Source organism: Drosophila bipectinata, chromosome 4, assembly GCF_030179905.1.
Source record: "Drosophila bipectinata strain 14024-0381.07 chromosome 4, DbipHiC1v2, whole genome shotgun sequence".
Lineage (NCBI taxonomy): Eukaryota > Metazoa > Arthropoda > Insecta > Diptera > Drosophilidae > Drosophila > Drosophila bipectinata.
In genome coordinates, this window is record NC_091740.1 from 6964929 (window position 1) to 6991157 (window position 26229).

Below are 26229 nucleotides of genomic sequence, written 5' to 3' on the forward strand. Positions count from 1 at the left end.
AATGTTGTAAAATGATTAACAATACGTCGCGAAAAGATCATATTTATGAATGTGGTTTATGGACTGGACATTTTCCACAGCATTCTAAAGTGTAAAAAAGTGTCTCCTGTGTTTTTTTATTGACGGCGCACACTGAGCCGCATAATTTCAAACATTTTTTTAAGCAAATCTTAATTTTAATTTAATATTTTAATATTAAATTTTCTGTGTATAAAGTAATATTAGTCAAATTCAAATTTTAAATTTAAACGAACTTCCAAGTAAAGTGATTGAACAGCTGATTTGTGTGATGAAGTTAGCGGGATAACTTGGTTGACTTTGTGCGCTTGGTAATCACTTACGAAATAAAATTTAACATTATTTAAAATAAATTTTTAACTTCGAGGTAAATTAAGTTTAATTAAAGCATTTGGTTAAAATTATTTGATGTGTATTATATGTGTATTTTTTTGTTATGCGTACCACGGAGGAGAACCTCGTCTTAATAGAAAACTTGTTAGTGATGCAGCTTTAACAAATGACTATGATACAAAACTTTTTTTTTGTGAAAATACAAAGTCAAACAATATTTGCAAAAAAAATTATTTAACGCCAGAAAGACAAGCAACAGAAGCAAAAAGAAAGCATGTAACAACAGAAGCTATACCTCTCGCAATAAATGATGATGCAATGGAATGTTTGCTAGAAAAATTATTAGGCATACAATGAAATTCGTCATGTGAGTAAAATACATACATAATTGCAATATGTACCCAAACTATCTCAAAGTTTAGGACACAAAATAACAATTGAGGCCTGTGGGAATAAAGTTGCTTGACAAGAATTATTAAATCATACTGCTAGCCGAATTTTATTGTTACAGGAGGAAATATTAGTTTATTTAGAAAGTGTGTCCAGCGTTAAACTAATGGCGAGTTACGGTATTGATGAATCGTCTTAGCATAGTATGTATAAGAAAAGATTTGAAAGTAACGAACCAGACACTTCACATCAGTTTTTGTTTAATATTACCTTGAAGCTTGCAGTTTTTTTGAATAATGAATCCCCGCAATCTATTAGATTTTGTTGCCCAATAGATAAAATATTAAAGAAAAAAAAACAATTTGGACGGAAAAATACAAAATTTGACTCCTTGTGAAAAAATTATCTATTTATATAAAAGAAAGTCGTGTTCGTTACACCACTTATAACTCAAGAACGGCAGAACAGATTTGGCTGAAAATTGGTAGGGAGGTAGCTTAGAGCCAGGAGACGGACATAGGATACTTTTCATCCCGTTCGACAACGGGAATTATACTCCTCCGAAATGGCTGCTTTTATAGTAATGAATAACAATAAGAAGGCTGTGAGCGTAACTTATTGTACATTTATGTGTGTGTCATATGCCCTGAAATAGGGGTCCGCCGATTACTTATCTACAGTCACCAATGCCAAGAAAACGCAATTGGGCCAATTTTAGTCATCAAACAGTCAATTCTAGAGCTGCGTGAGATAGAAGAATACGAGATCAGGAGAACAAATTTATAAAGGTAATGAAAAGGCGCGTGTAAGCATGGCGCAGTTACGTGAATCACAATCGAAAGATGCACGAGATTAACATAATCAACAAAGACCACTTTTCAAAGAAGAGAAGCGCACAGATTAATAGTTAGAAGAAGAATTAACTAACAACGGCAACAAGTTTATCGAGGATTCACATCTGGGCAATTTCTTCGGCTAGCATTCCAGTAAGAGCCTGATGTTGAAAATTCTGCTTATTCCAAAGTGATTATTGTGAACATTCAAAGTGAAAGTTCCAAAGTGAACATTCCTTATTTCGCTTCTTCCTGCCGAGTTGCGATTAAAAAAAAATGGCAACGCATTGGCCATTGCATCTTCTAGCGTTGCAGCAACCTTATTAGATGGAGGCATAACAGCTCAATCAGCACTTACGCTGTCATTGAACATTCAAAATAATCCAGATTCAGTGTGCAACATAAAAACAATCGTCTATGGGCATAGTGCCCATATTTTGGATAAATGCACTATAGGACGTAAAAATTCGCTTGGGGAATTGGATTGGTCATTTAGGGATATAAGGAACAATGATAAACTATTTTACGGCCCTTTGTTACTCCTTTCAGGTGTTCACGGTTAACGTACGCTGATGAATTCAATGCTTGCTTAAAATCATCGCAACTGTGGCGTAATGTTGAAAAAGAACTGACCAAGAATATGCGCGATCAAATGCTTCAGGATCCATCCTTTCTCTAAACAACTGTTAGATATTGGCGAGGGGAATTTTGTTGTACGTGAAAATACTGGATGTACTTGAAATACTGAAAAACATTTATTAACCAAAATAAATGAAGAAAAAACAGCTAGCCCTTATAAAAAACAAACAAGGCCAAAACAACGTTGGCCGGGGTCGCTAGTTTTAGATAAGAGAAAAATTACCGTATCGTATGAGTTGTACATGATACCTATACACGGGAAAGTTTTAAACTTTGTGATGGGATCTAACTCCTTTGAATTACATGAAGTCTGTGGTGCAAGCCGAAAACAATTAATAAATGCGATTGATTAAAAATCTTTCCAGCTGAAACCTGGACACCTTTAGTATAAGTCCACTACATGTGCTAGGATAAATCCACTACATGTGTTTTTGATATACATCAGAGGTCGGCACGGCCCTATCTCGGGGGCAATTTCTCTGCCCGAGCTCTGCCACACACACACAGTATACATGTGTGAAACGTCATGCACACAGCCCTTCAGTACCAAAATTCCTTACCCCGACGTTTCCTGGCGACATGTTCGAAAAACAAAAACAAATTGCATGGGCTTCGTTTACTCAAGTCCGAAACGAAAGGGGAAACGAAAATTCTACCTGCTTTCGGTTTTCGACGATGATTCTCGAAGCTTCGACGTCATATATTCGATGATTCTCGAAGCTTCTACGTCATATTTTCGGAGCAGCGGCACGCGACAGAGAGACAATTAGAGAGATGTAGATGGAGGGAAGGGAGAGAAAAAAAACCTGTGTCGAAAACCAAATGAATGGAAGCGACGTCAGAATACCCTTTTTAAAATATGTTGAAATATTTTTATATATTTAAGATTATATTTAATAAATTTTTCTTATCTAATCATATGGTATATTGAAATGTATTAATAATTTGCTTTAGGCAAAGCCAATATGTTCATGTTTGATTATTAGCCTTGTACGATTCTAATTACAAGGCATTGCGTTGGTCGACTATACCCTGGCACGCGCCAGAATTATCGGTTGTCAATTTTCGGTTTCGTCTTGCCTCTCCCCTTCTCTTTGCATTTGATGTTAAATTTGCACCAAAAGCACACGCGTTTGTGAAATAAAGTTTAAGTGACCAAAAAAATAATTCTGGTGAGTAAAATTAAAAAGTAATGTGCATTAAGTTATTTATTAAATACCGAGCGGACGTTCAATATATGTACATATGTACATATATAAATTAAACGGCATTAGCCGCTTGTACATATTAAGTTATTATCTATTTATTGTTTATTTATTTAATTGAGGAAATGATCGTGCAATATAACATCGACGCAGTTAGTGGGAAGAAGAGATTGAAGGCGTTTCCACATTTTTATGGAGTTTTGATCGGTATGTATTTTAATTACAAATAATGTAAACAATATCTAATTTCTATTTATTGTATTTATAGATAGTATATCCAAAGTGGTTCCGGGGACCTCGGCTGAGAAAGTGTTGGGGCACGCTTTGACGGCCATCAAAAATAATAATAATAAAAAAAAAATTAAAATAAGTAAATAAATAAAATAAGTAGAATAAATCTTTAGAATAAATAAATTGTATTTATAGATTATAACAATTAATAATTTCTATAATAATAAATAATATTAATAATAATAAAATTTCTAATAAAATAATAATTTTGGTTGGAAAGGGGGGGGGGGGGGTGTGAAAATCCTTACAGTTATGAATCCCTTATGAATCCTCAACGATTCCTTAAAGAATACCCCAGGGATTCCTTGGGGTATTTCCTCAACGATTCCTCAGAGTATACCTCAGGGATTCCTTGGGGTGTTTCCTCAACGATTCCTCAGAGTATACCTCAGGGATTCCCTGGGGTATTTCCTCAACGATTCCTCAGAGTATACCTCAGGGATTCCCTGGGGTATTTTGTTCGAAATCCTCTTCGAATACCTGCAGGAATCCTGCAGTATTCCTTGAGTTGTTCGAATTCTTCGATGTGAGGAACTCTTCTATGGAAATTCCTTGATGGTTTGTATGAAACATACCTAGAGGATTCCTCGGGGGGCAATACTAGTACCTAGACGATTCCTTAAGGAATCCTTGAGGTATGGTACTGAAGGGAGCCTACTTTCTGCTATTCGTTACTAACACTTATGCGGTAAAATCATATCAATGTATTGGGGTGCCGATCCCTGATATACATACATGATATGTGTTTTTGAATTATTTTTGAAATTATCCTTTAGAATGGAGTTTAACAAGAAAGGAAAGCAAACTTCGGTTTGGTCGAAGTTGATATACTCATTCAGTTAAAACCGGAAACATTGGGTATAGTTGGTCGATCCAATTTATTACAACCAATTATAACCAATTTATTACAATAAAGCTGCCACACACACACACAGTGTAAATGTGTGAAACGTCATGCTCACAGCCTACTTTCTGCTATTCGGATCTAACACTAATGCGTTAAAATCATATTAATGTATTGGGGTGCCGAGCACTGCAATAAAGCTACAAATTATTACAATAAAGCTACAAAAAAGTCCCAAGCTTCTATCTTCGAAAATACCAAAGTTGGTATTTTTACCAAATACCATTTCCGATCTTTCAGTTATATAGCAGCTATAGGATATAGTTGGTCGATCGATATGAATTTTGGCAAGTCGCAGTATTTTCCCAAAAATAGCACTCATGCAAAATCCGAACTCTCTAATTCAAAAAACAACAAAGTCACAGCATTTCCGATCAATCAGGTAGATCAATCAGCTATAGGATATAGTCAGTCGATACCGACTTATATACTCCAAACCGAAGATAGCTCCAAACTGAGAGACTTGTTTGCGTAGAAACAGACAGACGGACATGCTCATATCAACTCAGGAGGTGATCTTGATCAAGGTGATCCTCCTTCACTACGTTGCACACTTTTGACCAAAATTGTAATACCCTCTACAAAATGACAATCACGAAAAAAAAGTGACAAACTCGATATGCTTTTTAAAAACAAAACATGTGCAAGGAAAATGTGGCAAGAAAAGGAATTACGCAGGGTATCCTCTTCAACTTTACTAAAAATATTTATTTTTGGATTCCAAATATTAGCTGACTCAGTAGTGCCGGTAGGCTGTCTCGCAGTAAACGCGTCAGAAGCGCGAAATAACTTCTATAAGCAAGATAGACGAAATAATATAATGGATGTGTTCCACAGATCTATGGACTCATCAGATTCCTATATCTCAAGTATTTCCAATATCTCCAAAAAGGGCAGCTCGACATAAAAAACAACCCCTTCCGCAAGACGTAATTGAATTCTTTGCAGCACCGAAAAACGATAATCCTAGTACTTTAAATCATTTCCTAATGACTGCAGTTTTAATGATACATATGTATATTAGATGACTCGGAAGACTCGGATTCAAATGAAATAAATCCATTTTCTTTAGAAAATCTCTTCTTTTGAACGACTGTTCACATTTCATTTCGTCTTATAAATATAATTATGTAGTCTTTGCCAAAGCAAAAATTAAATCCATGTTTATTTTAAATAATAAAAATCACTATATTATGTCTGAAAATAATTAAAATAAGTAAAATTGAAATTTAATTTCAGATCACGTATACGTTATGTTGTCTTCAACGGGCAGTTAAGGTAGGCGTGGTCAAGCTTACTTAAAACATTGCTTAAACATTTATTGTGGTATATTTTTAAAACATTCCAAGGTTCTGCTCTTTATATGTATATAATTTTCCATCTTATGCCGCATAGTCACAATCCGGTCCAGTGTGCCGCGGTATAATGAAATTTCATAATCACATAAACATATAATGTGCATAAAATAAAAAAAAAAAACAAATTGCTCTTAATGGTTTTTTTTCCCAAAAACCATATATTTTCTAGAAGCTTTAAAACGATCACCCATTGAAGTTCACACTTTTTTTCGTGACTTAAAGAAAAGTCTCGAAGAAGACTTCTTCATCTTGGAAGAAGAAATTCTTTTTATCCGATAAAAAATTTAAATAGCCCGCATTTTGGTGATATATTTGTAGTTTTCACATTTGCATTTATATTATTTGATATTTGAATTTTAAAACCGTCTGTCAGCTACATCTATTCTCTTGAATATTTAAAATCATACCCATTTCTTCAAAAACCATTTTTTTGTGATCGAATCGAACAGGGATTTTTTCAAATAGCGTTAGCTCATTTTCCTAGTAGTGCATCAACGGTCCCACTGATGTCAATGGAGTTATTACGATTTTTCTAACAAAAAAAAAAACAGGAAATTATGTATTTATAAAGTAATTAGTATAAACGTATAGTTAATATTTTTAAAATGAAAACAATGAATGACTACCAGATTGGTGAATGTCGAATATGTTGGAACCTTATTAAAAAGTAACGTGTAGTGTGATTATCTTTATAGAAAATGTGTTTTTTAAATTTATTTGTTGTACATGTTCATTATTAAATTTTCTTTTAATAATAGATCTTTATAAATTAAGTATCAATATAGAAAAGATATAATTTATAAAAGTGACAATATATTTAAATTCAACCAAGAAAATTTTCTTAAACATGTATGTATGTATATGTTTCTGCCATTTAAATGTTCCCTGTATGTCCTGTAGGAGTTCGTCGTCGTTGTGTATGTATACACAAAATTAATCGCTTGTATACAAATGTATGTATGAATGTGTGTAGGCTTGCATCAGAAATAGCCAACAGAAAAATCGGAAAAAGAAAAGAAATAATTAAAAATAATAGAAAAATTAGTGCCAAATACATATGTAAAATTTTTTTAAACAAAAAAAACGTATGTATCTACTGGCGAGCGCCTTGAAATGTTATACCGACTATTTCAACACGATAACAACACATACATACATATGTAAATCATAACTTGCCCTTCTCCTTCTATGATCAACAAAAGTATCATTAGAAAACAACAAATGATTTGGTTGCGAAAGATATACCATACGTACATATTTCCATTTCGAATCCGTCGAGATATGTATGTATGTCATCATACAAAAAATCCTGAATCTTATTGAATACATGTATGTATGTATGTATTTATGTCAAAACGGTCGGCAAAGGGGTATGTACCCTAGCCTGCATATACAGCTGTGTTCATAGAAATAGCAATGCAATAGCATCGAAAAAATATACCATTTTTTTGTCAATTTTTCGAGCCTATGCCAGGTTTGTCTAACATTTTATATTTACTTTGTTTTTGTCTTATTTCATATTTTTGCATAAAATTACAAGCTTTGAGTTGTTCATTAAAATAGAAGTGTTAAAAGAAAAATATAAAAACAATTCCAAGTATCTTATAAATGACAACACTATCAATTAACTATTTGCAATTCCAAAATTTACCGCCCTCAAAAATGACAAATTTCTTTTTTTTGGTGAAATTTTTGGTGCTAACCTGTTTAAAGAGTCAAAATTAAAAATTTATGTAGAGTATTGAAACAAAGTTTTTTGTAGAGTTTTTTAAAATAATATTGACATATGTATGTATTTCAAGAGCGAAAGTGGCAACTTTCTGGACCCCAATAAACATTTATTTTAATTTAAATAATCTTTGGTAAAATACAATTTTTTTAAGAGGCTTAAATAATAAGTATATGGGCTAATCCTGGGGTCACGAACGTACGTTCGTACGCAATTAACGCGAAGAAAAAAACATTTTCTAAAACTTTTTTTTTGTTTCCGATAGCATTTGGTTATATCCGGACGACGCTATAACCAAAAGGAGCAATAAACACATTTTTTTTTGTTTATTTTATGGTTGCCATGATCGTAAAAGGTTTCTAAAATAAAACAAATTAATTTTGTAATCAAAACAAAAAATGTTATAAATTTAATTCAATATTGCACTTTGACTATCTCCCAGCAGCGTTGCTAACCCGATAGCTGAAACTTACACAGAGTAGTGAGAGTGTAAGATCCTTCGTGTCACTGATAAGCACACAGGAAAGGGTGCCGATCACCTATAAATACATACATTTCTTACAATGTCGTTTTATGTATTTCGCTGCACATATTTTTTTTTAGAACTTCGCAATATCCGGTTGAATTGTGAATTTCGTCGGTATAAGCGGATAGACGCTAAAATAAGTTTTCATATAAGTTTGTATCGGGACCAACCAAACCATCGAGTTTTCGACGCAATAACCGGACGGCCGCTATAAGCGGAGTGGTTATAGCCGGATTCTACTATATAATATATTTTGTTGTTTACCTCTTTGTTTGTATAAATAAATTTATATTTTCAAAAAAAAAAAACACGTTTACCTATTTTTTTTTTTTTATTAAAAATTAAATTCTTATTTAACCCTCGTACACGCACATATTTTAAAACCTTATTCCACGCACATGGTGCCTGGCCAGACCCCTATACGTTTACATGCATTTGTATGGGAATTAGAGTTGCATGCGGTCAAATTTTTATCTTGAATAGGTAAATATTTTTATTTCTGACCAATTTATTTTATTTTGACTTAGATAAGAGTACCTATGTGAGGAAAAATAAACTTGCAAAAATATCCAGAATGTGAGAGAAACAACTTTTTCTTTCGTCATTTTTTATCATTTATTAAACAAAGTTTTTAATACAAAAGAAATGGAATAGTAATGAGTTTTGTAGTTAAACATAACATAAAATTTCTTCATGTCTTCTGGGGAAGGCACGCGAAGCATATACAGTGGCGAGCACATGTGGATACATGTTTGTCACTTCAGACTTCAAGCTGTTGTAAAATCCGTAAAAATGAATAAATCTCTTTAATTTTTTTTTCTAGTAATCTTTATTAATATCTACTAGATATACAAGGAACTAATATTTAAATAATAAGTTGCTTATATGTATATTTTTTTATTATTTGAAAAAAGTCAATGTATCCACTTTTCATTTGGAATAATTTTCCATTCCGCTTGCATCCTGGCCCAAAGTTCATCAAATCCTTTTGGTGGACTCTCATACTTTGCCAGCCGTTTCTTTCGCAGAACCCATAGATTTTCAATGGGATTAAGATCCAGACTCTGAGCTGGCCACTGCATAAGTTTAAAACTTTGATGACCTAGCCAATTCTTCACGATTTTAGCCGTGTGTTTGGGGTCTCCATCTTGTTGAAAAGTGATTTCCTCAATGGGATAAGCATTTTTCTATATATTCATGAAGATTGGTCTCCAAAATACGAAGATAGTCGTCCTTCTTCATTATCCCATCGATTTTCACGAACGGGCCACTGTTCCACCACGTAAAGCAGCCCCACACCATGAAGCCTCCTCCTCCATGCTTCATGGTTTCCTTAACTTGATGTTTTTTTAATTTTTCGTGGGGCCGGTGCCAGTAGTACTCCTTACCATCGGACTGAAAACGGTTTATTTTGGTCTCGTCTGACCAAATCACTTTTTTCAAGTCGTCTACCGTCCAGGACTTGTGTTCCTTGCAGAATTTAAGACGTGCTGCAACATTTTTGTCAGAGAGAGCTGGTTTCTTCTGTTTAACTGACGATGTCAGACCGATTCTGTGAAGAGCTTCCTTGGGGGTTGTCTTGTTCTTATCGGTCAAGTGGTGCTCCATAGCTCGTGCAGCCCTATCCGTTAGGAGGCATGGTCGCGATTTAGGCGGATCAGGCGCGGTAACCTTGCGTCGTTTTCTGACTTGGAGGAAAGTTTAGTGACAAATACCCAGTGCCTTGCAATTTCCCGAGCTGACTTGCTCTCACTAATCTTAATCCTATTGAAAATCTATGGGTTCTGCGAAAGAAACGGCTGGCAAAGTATGAGAGTCCACCAAAAGGATTTGATGAACTTTGGGCCAGGATGCAAGCGGAATGGAAAAGTATTCCAAATGAAATGTTGCAGAAATTGGTCGAGAGTATGCCCAAACGTATTAAAATGGTAATTAAGGCAAAGGGTCTTTGGACGAAATATTAAAATTTGAATAATAAAAAAATATACATATAAGCAACTTATTATTTAAATATTAGTTCCTTGTACATATATCTAGTAGATATTAATAAAGATTACTAGAAAAAAAAAATTAAAGAGATTTATTCATTTTTACGGATTTTACAACAGCTTAAAGTCTGAAGTGACAAACATGTATCCACATGTGCTCGCCACTGTATATTTGATTTTCGAATGTTGTTGACACACCGGATGCGTACATTTACAGCAGTAAAAGCGAGTTTTTCGACGCCGCTGATAAACGTGCGTGAAAATCCGTACTTTGATTTTTGTAACGCGATCGCATATTATAAACGAATTTGACTTCATCACTCATGATTGACAAAAATGAAACAAGCAAACAAAAAATTGCAGCGAAAAAAGTCTGATAGTCAGCTCTGATAGTAGTTGTTTTCTGTTCAGCGTTTTATCGAAAAATGACTCACAAATAGAAGCAAAACAAGAAAGAGAAATAAAAGAATAAGCAATAAGATCGTTAATAAGGACGCATGAAAACAAATATCCTATGTAAAATCCGTATGTTTCTGAAATAAATACATAAGGGTCTGGCCAGGCACCAAGTGCGTGTAGAAAGGTGCAGATTTTAAATCTTTTTTTTTTGTCCTGTTTTAATGACTTTTTCAATTATAAAATGCACATATCGGAAGCCAATAGAATTTGTGGAGATTACCTGGAAGCAATTTTCGATATCTTAGTTGCGAGTAAGTTAAATTAACGTTAAAAGTCGAAATATGCCTGGACAGACACATGTGCGTGTACGAGGGCTAATTTAATTTTAATTGCCATTTTTTTTTATCCATCTACAAATATTTATAAACTTTTTAAACAAAAATAAAAATTAAAAAAAAAAAAATTGTTTATACCAACCTCATACATACGGTCGCAAACGTACGCCACTTTAAAATTCAATATAAAACAAGAAAGGCAGGCTAACTTCGGGCGGAGCCCTTGATAATATAACCCAATTGTTGATTGATAACCCGAAGTTGATAAGCCCTTGCAGTTAAATCCGATATATGTACATATATCGCAAACATCGGATATAGTTGGCCGATCCTTATGATTACATCATAATAAAACCAATTAATTAAAATAAAAATTCTAAAAAAAAAAAGTCCCAAGCTTCTATCTTCAAAAATACCAAAGTTGGAATTTCAACCAAAAACCATTTCCGATCGTTCAGATATATGGCAGCTATAAGATATAGTCGGTCGATCCTTAAGAAATTCGATATGAAATTATTTTGCCAAAAATAAATCTCGTGTAAAATTTTGTTTTGTAATGAATTGGTTATATTATGAATTCTCATCGGCCAACTATATCCGATTTTTGCGTTCTTGACTGCAAGGGTAAGGGTAACTGCAAGGGTGTGTCAACTTCGCCTCCGCCCGAAGTTTGCTTTCCATTCTTATTTAAATATAATTTTGTAAAAAAAACAATAGGCAGAAAAAATATTGAGAACAAAGGTAGCGGTGGAAAGTATAGGTTCTCTGCATAGCTCGAAATTAACTGTGAACCGATTGCTAAGGTCTCACAATAAGTGTTGCCTCTCACAATAAGTGGACAATAAGAATCTTTGATCACAATGTCTGAGAGCAACCGTTTGCTTTGTTCGTATAAATATTTGGCTCTCGCTCAAATGACGAGCGATATTTTCTGTTCCCAATTGCTCTTGTTTCCCAAAATAAAACGATAGTGGGTCGGGAAATAAACAGAATTAGAACGACTATATACTAGATTTGTATACAAATGTAAGGTGTTGAAGGAGATTAGTTTATCTCTATAAAAAATAAGATAATATATAAAAATTAAGAGTGACTGCTAACTATACAGTGAAGGAAAAAATAATAGAAACGAATTTTCCCTTTGGGTTCAAATACGTATTTTTATAGGAAACGTTGTAATGAGTGAAAATTTTTCTTTTACTTTAATATATATACATCTATCTTACATAATAGAAAACAGAAATCCATTTAGCTCTATTTATTTAGCTAAAAAATAAAACTAAAGTTTAATTTTATGTTTTTGACCCGGAAATAAAAATAGAAACGAAATGACTAATCCTTCTCTAAATTAACTAGTATAGAAAAATGTACCATAAAATGTATTTAGCTTTAATATTTTGTGCCGTTACCATAGTTTTTTAAAACTGCAGCTCACCTACGAGGCATAGACTCCACCAGATTGTAGCATATTGCTTGCTAAATGGAGTACCTTTCTTTCTGGACTTTCTCCCACATTTGCTCCTTATTTTGGTTGAAACCCATTTAAACGTTTTTATACGATTGCCTCACAAATGCTCAATAGGGTTTAAATCGGGTGACTGAGCGGACCAATCCAAAACGTCGACTTTATTGCCCTGGAACCACTTTATCGCAAGCTTGGATGTGGGTTTGGGATCGTTATCCTGAATAAATTCCCACTTCCAAGGCATTTCCTCTTCGGCATATGGTAACATAACGTCCTTCATTATGTTTACATAGTCTGAACACCTATTGCCTTGTACCCGATAAAGTGAACCAACACCTGAAGCAGAGAAACATCCTCATAGCATTATATTGCCGCCTCCTTGTTTGATTGTCTTTTTGGTGTATTTGGGATCGAATGCTGTGATGTTTGGGTGTCTAACATGGGATCTACTTTGTCTCAACGGACCAAAGGACGTTTTTCCAGTTCTGGCGGGTCTCTTGGTTTTTGGCAAAGCAGAGTCGCCTTTCGATATGTCTTTTGCTCATAAAAGGAACTCTCCATGCTGAATGCGCTTTCAAACCACGCTCAATCAGTCTTTTGCAAATGGTATGACTCGTTAAGGATGCGTTCATATAGTTTATAAGATCCTTCGAAGAAAGGAAAGGCTCCTATTTCGACTTTCTAATAAGGGTCGTGTCAAATTTTGTGGAAGTTGCTCTCTTTCTGCCACGTTTTTCCTGTTTATCTGTATAGTGGATAGCAGAAAACACTTTTTTTTTAGCATAGTTTACAATTAGTCCCATGGATTGGACTTCTGCTTTTAATGTGAGAATAAGATTCCTCTCTACTGCGGTGCAATGTGCTCCACGACCCATTTGAAAGCTTTTAACAAAATTAAATGATAAATTGTACAAAAAATTGCTATAATAACACTCTTTGTAATAAAAATATTCAAAACAATACCTTTTATTTTAATTTAAACGAACAATAACCACAGATTTTTACAAAATACGACTGCGTTTCTATTATTTTTTCCAACCCAAACACGAGGTCTTCTGACGAATTTCCATGAAAAACAAAAATTGCGGACGAAAAGCGTTCAAAAAGAAGATCGTGAACAAGTATCGTTATTCACGTTACTAACTCAGTGGATTTCATAAATATTTCTAAAGCCTAAACTTAAAAATAAAGCCTTTAAGTGAAATAGAAATATTCGTTTCTATTATTTTTTCCATAAATGTATAGTTAGAAGTCACTCTTATTTTTTATATTTTATCGTATATTCAAAATAGCGAAAGCGATACAAAAAAGATGTGGCCTCGTCAACGTTATAATTCGATCTATATTTCTCTAATCTGAAGCCTAACTTATCTATTGCGGCGAAGCGGGGCGAATTTGCACAAGAGCGAATATGAGATTTCGCTCCCGCTCCGCCCTAAGCTATTTTAGACTAGATCAGTGGGGGGCAAAACGAACACATGTATAATATTTGAGTGTATGCGTAGCAGAGAAAAACAATGAAAACAGAGAATTCACTGAGCGAAAAAAACGTATTTTTTTATTTAATTTTTCGTTAATTCAAAAGTTGGAATGGGCACTAAAATTTTATATTTTATTTAAAAAAAAACTTTGCTACAAAAATTTCTTAATAAAATGAAAAACTACGCTCTCCTATCTATATTCTTCATTACAAAAACTTTTTCCAACCGAATTTCTGAACAAATTTTTCTCAGTGGAAACATTTTGATTTTTAAGTTTGGGCAGTCGCCATCTGGCGCCAGCTTGTGGTCTGCCCTCCTATATTCCGCTCCAGAACTAGTCCTGACGACGGCGACCCATACCCTTCCGTCCGCTCCGGCGTGCGTTGCTCCTACCCTTGCTGTGACACACTGTTGTAGCGGCTGGTGATCCTCTGCGATCAGGACCAGCTCGCCCGTCCGGGTGTCGTCCTCCTGGTGCTGCCATTTCGACCGCGCCTGTAGGCCCAAGACGTACTCCCGGGACCATCGCTGCCAAAACATTTGCTTGATTGACAAGACAAGCCGCCATCGCCGCAAGCACGTTAGACCCTGCTGGTCCGGGGTCCGCTGTGCTGGTGGGGCGATGAGCGGACCTGTCAACAGGTGCCCGGGAGTAAGCGCCTCGTCGTCGCTTGGGTCCTGACTCAGAGCCCCCAGGGGTCGGGAGTTCAGGACGGCCTCGACTCCAACATGGTCTGCAGATCCTCCGCGGTCAGCCTGGCATTCCCTACCGCTCGTAGCAGTAAGTGTTTTGCAGACTTCACACCTGCCTCCCATAGTCCACCCATGTGCGGAGCCCGCGGCGGTATGAACGCAATTAAGCATCCTTTTCTTGATGCGTATTACGTGACCGCGGCGACCTCGTCCTCTATTCTCCGACGAAGCTCTGCGAAGGGGTGACTCTCCGAAGTTTGTCGCGTTGTCCTTTGAACCTTTGAAAAGCCAACAATAAGGAATCACTGCCTTGGACGCAAAACAAACAAACGTGGCCTACCACGAACTTTCAATGTCGTATTAATAGGGCCAGAAAAATCAACACCACATATGGAAAATGGGCAGAGAGCACGAATTCTATCTAAGGGTAAATCTCCCATGATTTGAGTCATCAGACGAGGCTTGCATTTAAAGCAGCGTGTGCATGACCGTACTGATTGACTGCAGACATCCTGCGCATTTACGATCCATATGCGCTGTCGCAAAAGACTCACAAGTGCTCGTGGACCCCCATAAAAATTCGACTCGTGTAAGTATCGGACGTAGCTTTGAACAGATTAAGAGCGTTTTGTCAACCATACTGGAAACTTGGCATTGTACGATATAGGGGCATTAGCTAGTCGCCCCCTGACGCGCAAAAACGAAAAGCTAAACCCAACCTCTGAGGCTTCATGTAAAAAAGGATTTAGCTTTTGTAAACCAGGGCCAACCATTAATTTTTTTCTATTTCTTCTTAATACTTGTGCTCTCTGATTTTAGCAATATCAGAATTCACTACTAATCTCTTCGATTTCCTTATTAAGCGAAACATATTAACACACACAGCAGTTTTAGGTGAGAGGAATATCCTTCTATCACGTCCAATAAATGAGACCGCATTCTTTTTTCGATAGATGGGAACGAATCCAATGAAGAGTTAATCTGAATCCGACAAAAATTCAGTTCGTTCGATTGGAAATTTTATTAGAGGCTTTATCTTGCGGCAGAGATGAGAAGGCGAGAAGGTGAGCGGCACATAACTCAAGACGGGGGAGCGTCTTTGTTTTGAGCGGCGCTACTATGGACTTTGCAGTCAACAACGAAACTTTAATACCTTCGGCAGATTTGCAACGAATATAGACGCAGGCTCCATAGGCTCTCATCGATGCGTCAGAAAAGGCATGAATTTAAATCGGTGACATCGGCTCGGTAAACATGAATCTCGGAATTGAGATGTCCTCTAATTGCGACAAGGCACGCTGTTTCTAAGTGCAGTGGAATTGACTCATCCCAATCTATTTTACTTAGCCAAAGTTCCTGCAATAGGATCTTTCCTTTTATAAGTATAGGGTTTAATAAGCCAAGGGGTTAAAACAGCTTCGATGTCACCGAAAGAATGTTCTGCTTGGTCGCCCTTTGACCCATGGCTGAAGCATCAATTTTTAAATTTAAATGTATCTTCTTTAGGAACCCAAGCGATTCCTATTGCTTTACTCAGTTCTAAGTCCAAAAGTGTTATTGGCTTAACCGTGCTCGCGGATGCAGTAACTTCCGGCGAGTTTGACAACCACTTGCTCAATTCAAACCCAGCGTTTTGAAGAACCTGAGTTACTTCAGTCTTTACTTAATTGTCTTTAGCTCCTAAATGCAACCAGCACCCGTTAACATGTGGTCAACGTAAGAGTCGGACCCAATAACTTCGGCAGCTCGAGGGAATGTATTTTTTACAGATTCACTCAACCTCTTCAAACACCTTATGGCCAGCAATGGGGCTGGCGCAGTGCCATATTTAACGGTGTTGAGCTTGCACAGTTTCAAGGACTCTGATGGGGTTTTCCTCCACACTATCAACTGGTATCGCCTATCGGCTTCATTAACCATAACTTGGCGATACATCTTTTTTATATCGGCTTTTGTATTCAACTCTTCTTCGGTTCCGGCTGAACAGATTCGCTCTGATAGCCGACATAAAAAAGATTTATCGCCAAGTTATGGTTAATGAAGCCGATAGGCTACAATTAATTAATTGTATCATGGGACCAACCATAAACAGATCATTTAGGCACTTCTGTGTTGATGTCTTACAAGACGCATCAAACACGACCCGTAATTTGGTCGATGTGCTTTGAAGCCATGAGACACACTGGCAGGGTATGACGTAGTGTGGAGTAGCAAGAACATCATTGCTTGTAGGGGACATATGACCTTAGGATTCGTATTCTTCCATAAATTCCAAATACATTTTATTTAAATTCGGACCACGAGATAATCTTCTCTCGAGCGACAAAAATCGGCGTTTAGTTACATCGAACGAGATTTAAATGGAAGCCTGACCTGAAGGCAGTACAACTGTATTTTTCTGAAAATGTTCCTCACAAAATTTTTGTTCAGGTGACAACAGCTTTTCAGAAGTTAGTACTTCTTTCAACGACCAGAATTTTTTCAAATTGCCATCTATAGACTCGAGTAATTCTTCTTGGCAATTCAGGCTAGAGACAGGCTGTTGAGGAGTTGAGGTATTAGCCTTATATTTTCCCGATACTATACTATCCATTCAACGGACAACAGTTCGAAAAATGACTCAGCTCCAATTAACATGTCTATCCGCTGAGGTTTATAAAAATATGGGTCTGCTAACGGCAAGTCAGATAACCCGAAATTTTTCTCAAAATCCAAAAGTCGAACGAAAACTCACTACCATTAATAATTGACTTTACCACAGTTTGTATCTTTTTATTAACCTGGGAATAAGCTTGACCAATTCCAAGCAAGTTGTGACAAGTTCTTCAGTAATGAAGTTCATTTGTGACCCAGAGTCAAGTAATGCTCGGGCCAATATGTGCTCGCCATTTTTAGTTCTAGGAGGATGTTCATTTGGTGGTGGTAACGCCAAGTTATTTTCGGTCACAGTAAATCGGTGCAGAAGTTTGTGGTGCGATCTTGCACAAATTTCACTTCTAGTCGATTTACACTTCGCAACCTTTTCGCAGACAATTTAAACATAATGAGGCTGACTTGACAAACTCAAACTCAAAACTAAAGAGGGGTAAAGGGGGAGGGCGACAGTGATGTGGATATATGTATATAGTTATGTCGATGCTTGGACCCAGTTTAGTAGAGGTACCACACGTGCCAGATCTTCTTCGATCTCCGTGTCTTTTGGGACCAGGAGCTATTTCAGCCGGGTCCGAAGTCGATTATAAATGAGTTGATGTGTAGATGACTCAATTGCTAATTGAGTTTCACGTGTCAGACAAAGAGAAGGTTGCTAGACTCTTAGTATGACTTTATTATTACGTCCGAACTCTTGTACGGTATAAATTCAACTAGCTCCTAGCAGCGATCAGAAAGAGTTTAAAGTCTAATTACAGTTGATCTTATCTCTAATCTTGTACGTATGTGTAGGTTACAATAAAGGGCATTATAATAGCTATAATTGTAGTTATAGTTATAGTTATAGTCATATGTGAATCCCGCCGACAAGTTTCGGCAATATTAATTGATGAGAAGTAAATAAAGCAAATTTTATAACGACCGGCTGACTATATCTTATAGCTGCCATATAACTGATCAATCGGAAATGGTTTTGGTAGAAATATTAACTTTGGTATTTTTGTAGAAAGAAGTTTAGGACTTTTTTTTAAAGATTTTTTATTATATTGAATTGAGTTATATTATCATATTCTCATAAGGATCGCCCAACTATATCCGATGTTTGCGATATATATCCCGTTTTAACTGCAATGGTATATCAACTTCGGCTCCGCCCGAAGTTAGCTTTTTTTTTTGTTTAAATAATTAGCATAATGTCCACCCGGGGGCGCCAAAATGTTGAATGATTATTTACGATTACGGGTTTATTTCTCACGATAAAATATAAAAAATAAAAAATTAGAGTGGCTGCTAACTATATATAAAAAACTAACTGAACCCTGCCACGTTTCGCTGTGGCATATTGTGGTTGCACGCATAAGAAATAAGTCAAACAAAAAAGAATAATTTTCAAATTAATGTAATACTTATATATTTAAAACTTATATATAATTAATGTAATACTGTAATACTTGTGGGTATACAACAGTGGTCGGCACCCCAATACATTGATATGATTTTAACGCATTAGTGTTAGTAACGAATAGCAGATAGTAGGCTGTGAGCATGACGTTTTACACATTTATACTGTGGGTGTGTGGCAGAGCTCGGGCAGAGAAATTTCCTATGCCCTCGGTATTCCTACTGGTATACAATATTCTTTGTTTCTCCATTGTATCAGTCGGGTACATTGGAATCCTAGGACATCTTCACCTTTAAAAGGACCACTTATGATCGTTGCTTCTACAACGTTGTTCATCAATTTCTTGACTGCGAGTCGCGTACCATTGCAGAGTTTCGCCTGATTCATATTCCGGAGCATGATAATCGGCACACCTATTTTTAATTTCAATATGTGTGGTGGCATTCCAGGCAGATCAAGTGAGTTTAGATACTCCGTAGAGTAATTAACTGCTTAACTTCCTAAGCTCGAAGATATCGCTTGGAACACTTCCCGTCTACCATGCATGGTGAACTTGGGTTGAGGGTACCACATGGGCCATGGATGATGGTGATGATGTTCTTGATGACAACTGCATGCAAATCCGTATTTACCTCGGCCCGTGGTTAATATCACATCGTCGATTTCATCTGGAGTAATTTTATCATACAGCCAGATCAGTATGTGCGCATGCGGCAATCCTCTCTTCTGCCATTCTACTGAATACATCCAGCACCGCACAGATCTTAAAACTCCATGTTTCACAATGAAATTCATCACTGACTTGAGCTTTTGTCTGAAAACACGGGCTGTGATGTCATGCCTATCCGTAGACGATTGTCCAGGAAATAACAGCTGCACTACCTCGTCTCAAGCTGGATTGTAGGGTTGTCAAATATTTTTAAAAATATCGTATCGATGATATTTTTTTTATCAAAAAATATGATGATAATATTAAAAATATCAATGGGAAATATCGATATATTTGATATTTTTTGAATAAATTGTTTTCCTGCACAATTAGGGGGTTCTCTTATCTGTTAAATCTTGAACTAAAAAGACAAGTTGCCTAAATAATTATTTAATTTTATTTTTATATATTGTATAAACCTAACTTTTATTTTATGATATACCAAATTAATCCCAATGTTTTGAATTTAGGGATTTTAAGAATACCCTTTGCTTTATGTGTGTGTCCGTCATATAATTTCAGCTCCTTATTATCGGAACAAAATAAGAAGCTAATTATTACTTCAGCTTGTCTCAAGCTACGTGGAAAAGCAACCCATTGGATGTATAGAAATCCCATAAAGCGATCCCATCCATAAAATCCCATATCCCACTGCTCAACTTGGTACAGAAGATCAATCCACGTTGCTTTGAAATTCAGTGACCAAGGAAATAATATCCAAAAATATCAAAAACAAACATCAATATTTCGATATTTAGGCAAAAAAAATATTACTATATAAATATATCATTATTAGAATAAAATATCGATATATTGATATTTTGATATATTATCAACAACCCTATTGGATTGCATGTGAAGGTGATAAATAAGTCTGGACGGCCGTAGCAACGAACATGTGCCATATTCCTGCATGTGGCGTGGAGGATATGTATGAGGATGGTAAAATCGTGAGCTTTCCAACGTTGGTTGTATTACGGTCATTCATCACAGCATCCCACAAATGAATATATTCCTCAGACCGAAGTTTCGTCTGATTCAAACGGAGGAACAGCAAACGTTCTGTTTTAATTTTTCATACATATCGACAATGTACTGATGAAACAACTGACTACATTTCAATATATGATTGTCATCGGTCCTCCGAACCATTAATCGGTATGAGTAAAAGTCTACACCATTGACTGGATCTACCATCCTCACTCAGTTAAAATCAGCCAGATCGGGCAACTATATCATATAGCTGTCATATAACTGATTGATCGAAAATGCTATAACTTTGGTGTTTTTATAGTCAGAAAGTTCAGTTTTTGTACGAGTGCTATATTTGACAAAATAATACGACCTACCAAATTTCACAAGGATCATCCGACTATATCTTATAGCTGCCATATAAATGTTTGATCGGAAATGACCCAACTTTTGTGCTTTTTAAGATAGATAGTTGAAGCTTCGTACAGATTCTATTTTTGGGCAGTTGATCTAACCTACCAAATTTCATATGGATCGGCCGACTATATCTTATAGCTGTCATATAACTGAATGATCGGAGATGGTTTTGGTAGAAATACCAACTTCGGTGTTCTTGAAGATAGAAGTTTGGGACTTTTTTTTTAGATTTTGTATTGTAATAGATTAGTTATATTATGATATTTTCATAAGGATCGGCGAACTATATCTGATTCTTGCGATATATACCCGCTTTCTTCAAATTCAGGTTACTTGACAATTGAGGTTAGTAAACGATGACAAGCAAGGCTTCACAAAAAATCGCATAGCACTAAGAGGGGCAAAAGGTGGCAGCTGAAATTGAAAACATACATGAAAACAAACATACATTAACTAATATTAACAATCAAGTTTTGTTTCACGCGTACGCACGCGTAACAACTTTTTGTCCAACTGAAAGCAACATATGAAGAAAAACACATCACTCGACAGGTCACTGGTAAAACAATTATTTTAAAACAATAATGCAACATATTATTTCATACAAATAACATAAATACACAGCGCATACCTTTCTTTTGGTAATTCATTACACTTTATGGCGATAAAACGCGATTTAATCTGGTTTTTAAGATCTTCCAAAGAGCTGCGATTTCCACGTGTTCTTATTGTCTCTTTTCTCTCGCTATTCGAACGATGGAATGAAAAAAGTCTTTTGTCGTTCTATTCATTGTTCTATTACGAACCAGTTCATAAAATTAAAGCGGCAAATTTCAAACTTTTAATTTTTTATTTTTGGCCTATGAAACCGACCACTGTGCATTGACTGGATCTACCATCCTCACATTGAAATGATATCCATCGGCACCATCCCAGAAGATGAGTGGATACTGCAAAGCATCGTAACAACGGTGAGTTTCTGCGACGTTTACCAATCGATCGTTTCGTCGATGGAGAACAATATCTCGAGGTTGGAACTGATCCCCGACTATGACAATTACCACTTCGTCTATAGTTGGAGCATTGTATCTCCTGACATGTTCTCCAGCAGGCGTTTTGTCTACTTGAATGACAATTTTATGGGTATCCGAAGGCATCATATCGATTGCTGTTTTGAACAAACGCACCAAATGGCTCCGTTCGTGAAAAAGCTTCTGTAGCTGCGAAATAATGGGCTTCTTCAGCGAGGTATTGATTCAATAACGTGCATCGACTTCAGCTCCATCATCACCAATGAAGTACATTTGAAGAAATTTGTGTTCGCTGTTTGAGAACGGAAGCAGGGAACCGGCTTTGTGATAGATTTGTCCTTTGATTTTAAAAGTTGGCATGAATTGCGCAGTTATAATTTCCGCACCAAATGACGTCATTTGGAAGCAAGAGTTGTATTTCCTAATTTTCGACAGGAAATGCTTCGATTCAGCAGTAGATGCAGCGAATAGAGAGTGCAGAGGCTCTGGTGGTTCTTCAAGTTGAGGCAATTTCACTTTTCCGGAAGCGCAACAGAATCCTTTTGGTTGGTTGTTGAATTTGAGAGCCTGAAAGTGTGTGCATCCGGCATCTGATGCATCCGGCCAATAACGACATTGCGATTCGAGCTATAATCAACAGTTGGATTATATTGGAATCCAAGACGATTGTACTGCAGGTTTTGATCTGTTGCAAGCTGTAAACGCGCTTCAGCTACCCTTGCCCTGTCACGTTCATTATTTTGAGACCGAATCAAATCGATTGCTCGCTCAAGCCTAGCCTAAGCTCAAGTTCGCTCAAGCCTAGCTGCTCGCGTTTCTGCTTATTTCGCGTTGTGCATCCGCATTGCTCTCAGCCTCTCAGTCTCTCGGATGGAGGCCCGCTCTTCGTCAGTCATATTCGAAATGTTACGTCTTTTTGCTTTTGTATTGCGAGTATGGCGACACAAATTCGACTTCTTGGGTGGCATGATTTCGTTTCTAACTGACATTTTGACATTTGACATTTTCATTTGACATTTTCTTCTTAGCTGACTGCCTAAGAAAGAAAAGTAGGGGCACGGGGAAACGCGAAAAAAACTGATATATTCGCAAACGCAGATAAGCTATCAACATCAAAAGTAGACAATAACCGAGCTGGAACCTCAACGCTTGTTGTGTCATAATTTGGGCTTAAACGGTTCAGAACTTTTCAAATCTATAAAGGAAGTAGATACGAACAGAGCATTTTTATATATATATGGATATAATATAATATATATATAAGATAGCGAAAGCGAAACGAAAAAGATGTGGCCTCGTCAACGTTATAATTCGATCTATATTTCTCTAATCTGAAGCCTAAGTTATCTATGGCGACGAAGCGGGGCGAATTTGCACAAGAGCGAATATGAGCTTTCGCTCCCGCTCCGCCCTAAGCTATCTTAGACTAGATTTAGAGACTAACAATTAATCTAAAAAATACAATTCAAATTAAAAACAACTTCAAATTAATATTAAATCCAATCAAATACGACAAATCCGTTAACATAAGGCTAATATTGCAAACTTGATTGCGCTTGCACATGTAGTCTTGGTCTTCTCGGTTACCCGGTATCTGTTGAGAGATCAATTTCAGCTTTACAATCTATTCTAACCGAACGAATCTACTCTAATAATTACCCAAAACACCTACTCTTTATTGTTAGGCGGAGCTTTAAATAAATGTAATAAAAAAAAAATTACTTTTTCATTCAAACAGAATTCAAAGGGTTGAAAAGACTTTTTGAATTGACTTTTTCGGTCAATCGGTCTTTTAATGAGCGATGTAATTTTCTCTAGCGATGTAGGCAAGCATTTTACGAATTTCTCAACGTAAAACAACAGAAACCAAAATTAAAAGAAAGTAAGTCTCCTGTTCTGAGGGCAAGAGAGGGCAAACTATCATTTTCCATAGCACGCGTGCATAAGGTAAGAAATTCTGCGCACTGCTCCAAAGTCGAGGAGGGCAAAACACGAAAGTGTACAAAATTTGTGTATGTGTAGCAGAAAAAAACAATGAGAGCAGAGCATTCACTAAGCGCAAAAATGTATTTTTTCAAAAGTTAAAATGAGCTACTTATGGTACTTGTGGTCCTTTTTTCCTAGCAACTTCAGACCAACACCAAAATTTCTGGATTACTTTATAGCAGGGGTGCTCAACGCCTATACACTGAGTGCACTTTTGTTTTTGTAGATGCTCTGTGCTTATGGCTAGTGCGCCCATAAGCACCGTGCATATGGGCTTCGATTACCATGCGAAACAAAAACAATTTTGCTTGTTTCTTCATTACATCTCTATCCGTCGTCACACTTCGCTGAACGCAGTGTATTTTGTTTTTGTTTTTTCCTCGAGCACATGCACTGGAACTTATTCTTCTGTCTGCTTTGGCTTTTGATTTATTTCGTGGGACTAAATAATAATAATCTGGAAGCTCAATTAAAATTATCAACCACTAAAATTAATATAAATATTAAATCTTTTTTAAGCCAAATATAAAAAAAAAAAATAAATAAATATTTAAAACTGTTTTTTTTCTCTCAGTGCACAGCTGCGCCCCAACACTAAAGCGCCGCTACATATGTATGTACACGTTTTCTTGTGTCTGTGTTAGTAAACGCACTGCCATAAGACGAATTTGAGCACCCCTGCTTTATAGTATATGTCGTCTCACTCAACAAACTTTCGGTTGCAAAAAATTACGAGCTGTATTCAGACTATGTATGTGCCAGTTTTAGAAACAGCAAAACCCACCACTGCCGCTTGTATCCTTCACGTAGAAGTTAATGAAAGGCATAGACAGAATTATACATTTTGACATATGTATTATTAAACTAACTTGATCTGTGCAATCTTACAAAGATTACGTAATCCTTTTAATAGAGAAAATACGTATGACTGCAAGATTTGCTACACTGAGCCAAAACTTGTCGACACTGAGCTCTTCTTGTTGAAGAAGAACTTGAGAAATCTAAGGAAGCGTTTCAAAATGCAAGTCATCACAAAGGTTCCGATTAGAAATCCAGCTGGTGAATGGTGTTGCTTAGGTCAGAAGGTGGAAATATTTTCCTACAGCCTAAAAGACAGATTCAAGTCTTTTCCCACAAACCCAGTAAACCTTGCAGAGGATCCGGATCGAAAAGCTAAAAAAAACGCTTAAACTAGACGCTCAAGTTATTCATTGTTTTACGGTTCAACAGCGTTTTGAGGTTGAGATATTTCCCAAGCGTATAGAAATCTGCTTCTATTACGATGATCCCAAAGTCTGAGAAGCACCCCACAGATGTGAATGCGTACAGACCAATTAGTATACTATTAGGAAAAACTACTATGTATGCTACCACTAGTATGCTAAAAAAGATGTTACGAGTTAAACTGGATTGGATCCTTAAACTAGAAGAACAGCAGAACAATTCAAAAGTGCCGGTTTGTCTTCCTGGAAGACTGGAAGATGAAAACGATTCTTACGCCACTATTTTTCCTTCTTATCAAAAGCTTCCTATCGGAGAAGAAATTTACCACACGACAGTCTACGGGGTGGAACATTGTACTCACTATACACAACTGACATGCTAGATTCTTTGGGTTATACGCATATTCATTGCAAAGTTAGCTGATAAAACAGCAGTACTCGTTAGAAACCCTTGTTACATTTTACATATACCTTACAAGAATATGTTACATGTTTCGCAAAATGGAGCACAGACTGGAACATGGGAATTACCTGCAGGAAATATCCACATAAAATAAGTACATAAGAGTGTGTGTAGGGGGCATGATTTAAAATGGAATACAGTACAGACTCTCGATAGCACGCTAGCACGAGTTCCCTTAACGTCTCTTGATATTTCAAATTTTTTTTCATACATTTGTGTGCTCTTGGTAATTTGAAGCAAGATCAGTGCCGTTAAACCAAATCACGCGATCATTCGAATTAATTGATGTAAATTTTCTACAAGTTTAAACTTCCAACGGCAAAAAATGTATTAAGGGGAGGGTAAGGTATTAAATTTTTTTTTTTTTCATTTTTTTTTTATTTTTTGAATTGAATGCATAATATCTGAAGAATATTGTGTCAAAATTTCAAGTCAATTAAAGCAAAATTGAAGTTATTAGCTATTGACGAAGTTGCTTATAAAGGTTTTACACTAGATTTTTTTGTGTTTAAAACTTTAAAGCGTTTTTCCCACAACTCACGTTTTCAAAGTCGGTGCCCCTCATAACTTCAAAACTACTGCACCGATCCCTTTGAAATTTTAAACACTATTTCTGTACATATTTTACGAGGTAACGCTGTCGAGTTTTTTTTTTTTGTTCATAATTTTGATTTTGCAATGTCAAATTAACCGATATTTTCCCAAAAAATTAAGTTTTTCACTTCAAAGTCTTCGAAAAAATTAAAAAATTGCAATTTTCAAAAAACCTTTACAGCGTTACCTGGGG

The 26229-nt window shown here is 36.2% G+C and overlaps 1 protein-coding gene across 3 annotated transcripts in view; it reads left to right on the plus strand.

The window, feature by feature from the left end:
* Positions 1-6452: 6452 nt before the first annotated feature.
* Positions 6453-26229, plus strand: part of Ephrin (ephrin) — a 49760-nt gene continuing 29983 nt past the window's right edge. For 2 of the 3 annotated variants that reach the window (XM_043213630.2, XM_070282434.1), the window contains exon 1: positions 6453-6638. Coding sequence is in view for 1 of the 3 variants with exons in the window: in XM_070282434.1 (XP_070138535.1) it covers positions 6577-6638 (62 nt within the window). In the remaining 2 variants the exon portion in view is untranslated. The remainder of the gene's footprint in view (positions 6639-26229) is intronic. The other variant, XM_070282433.1, reaches the window with a different exon arrangement.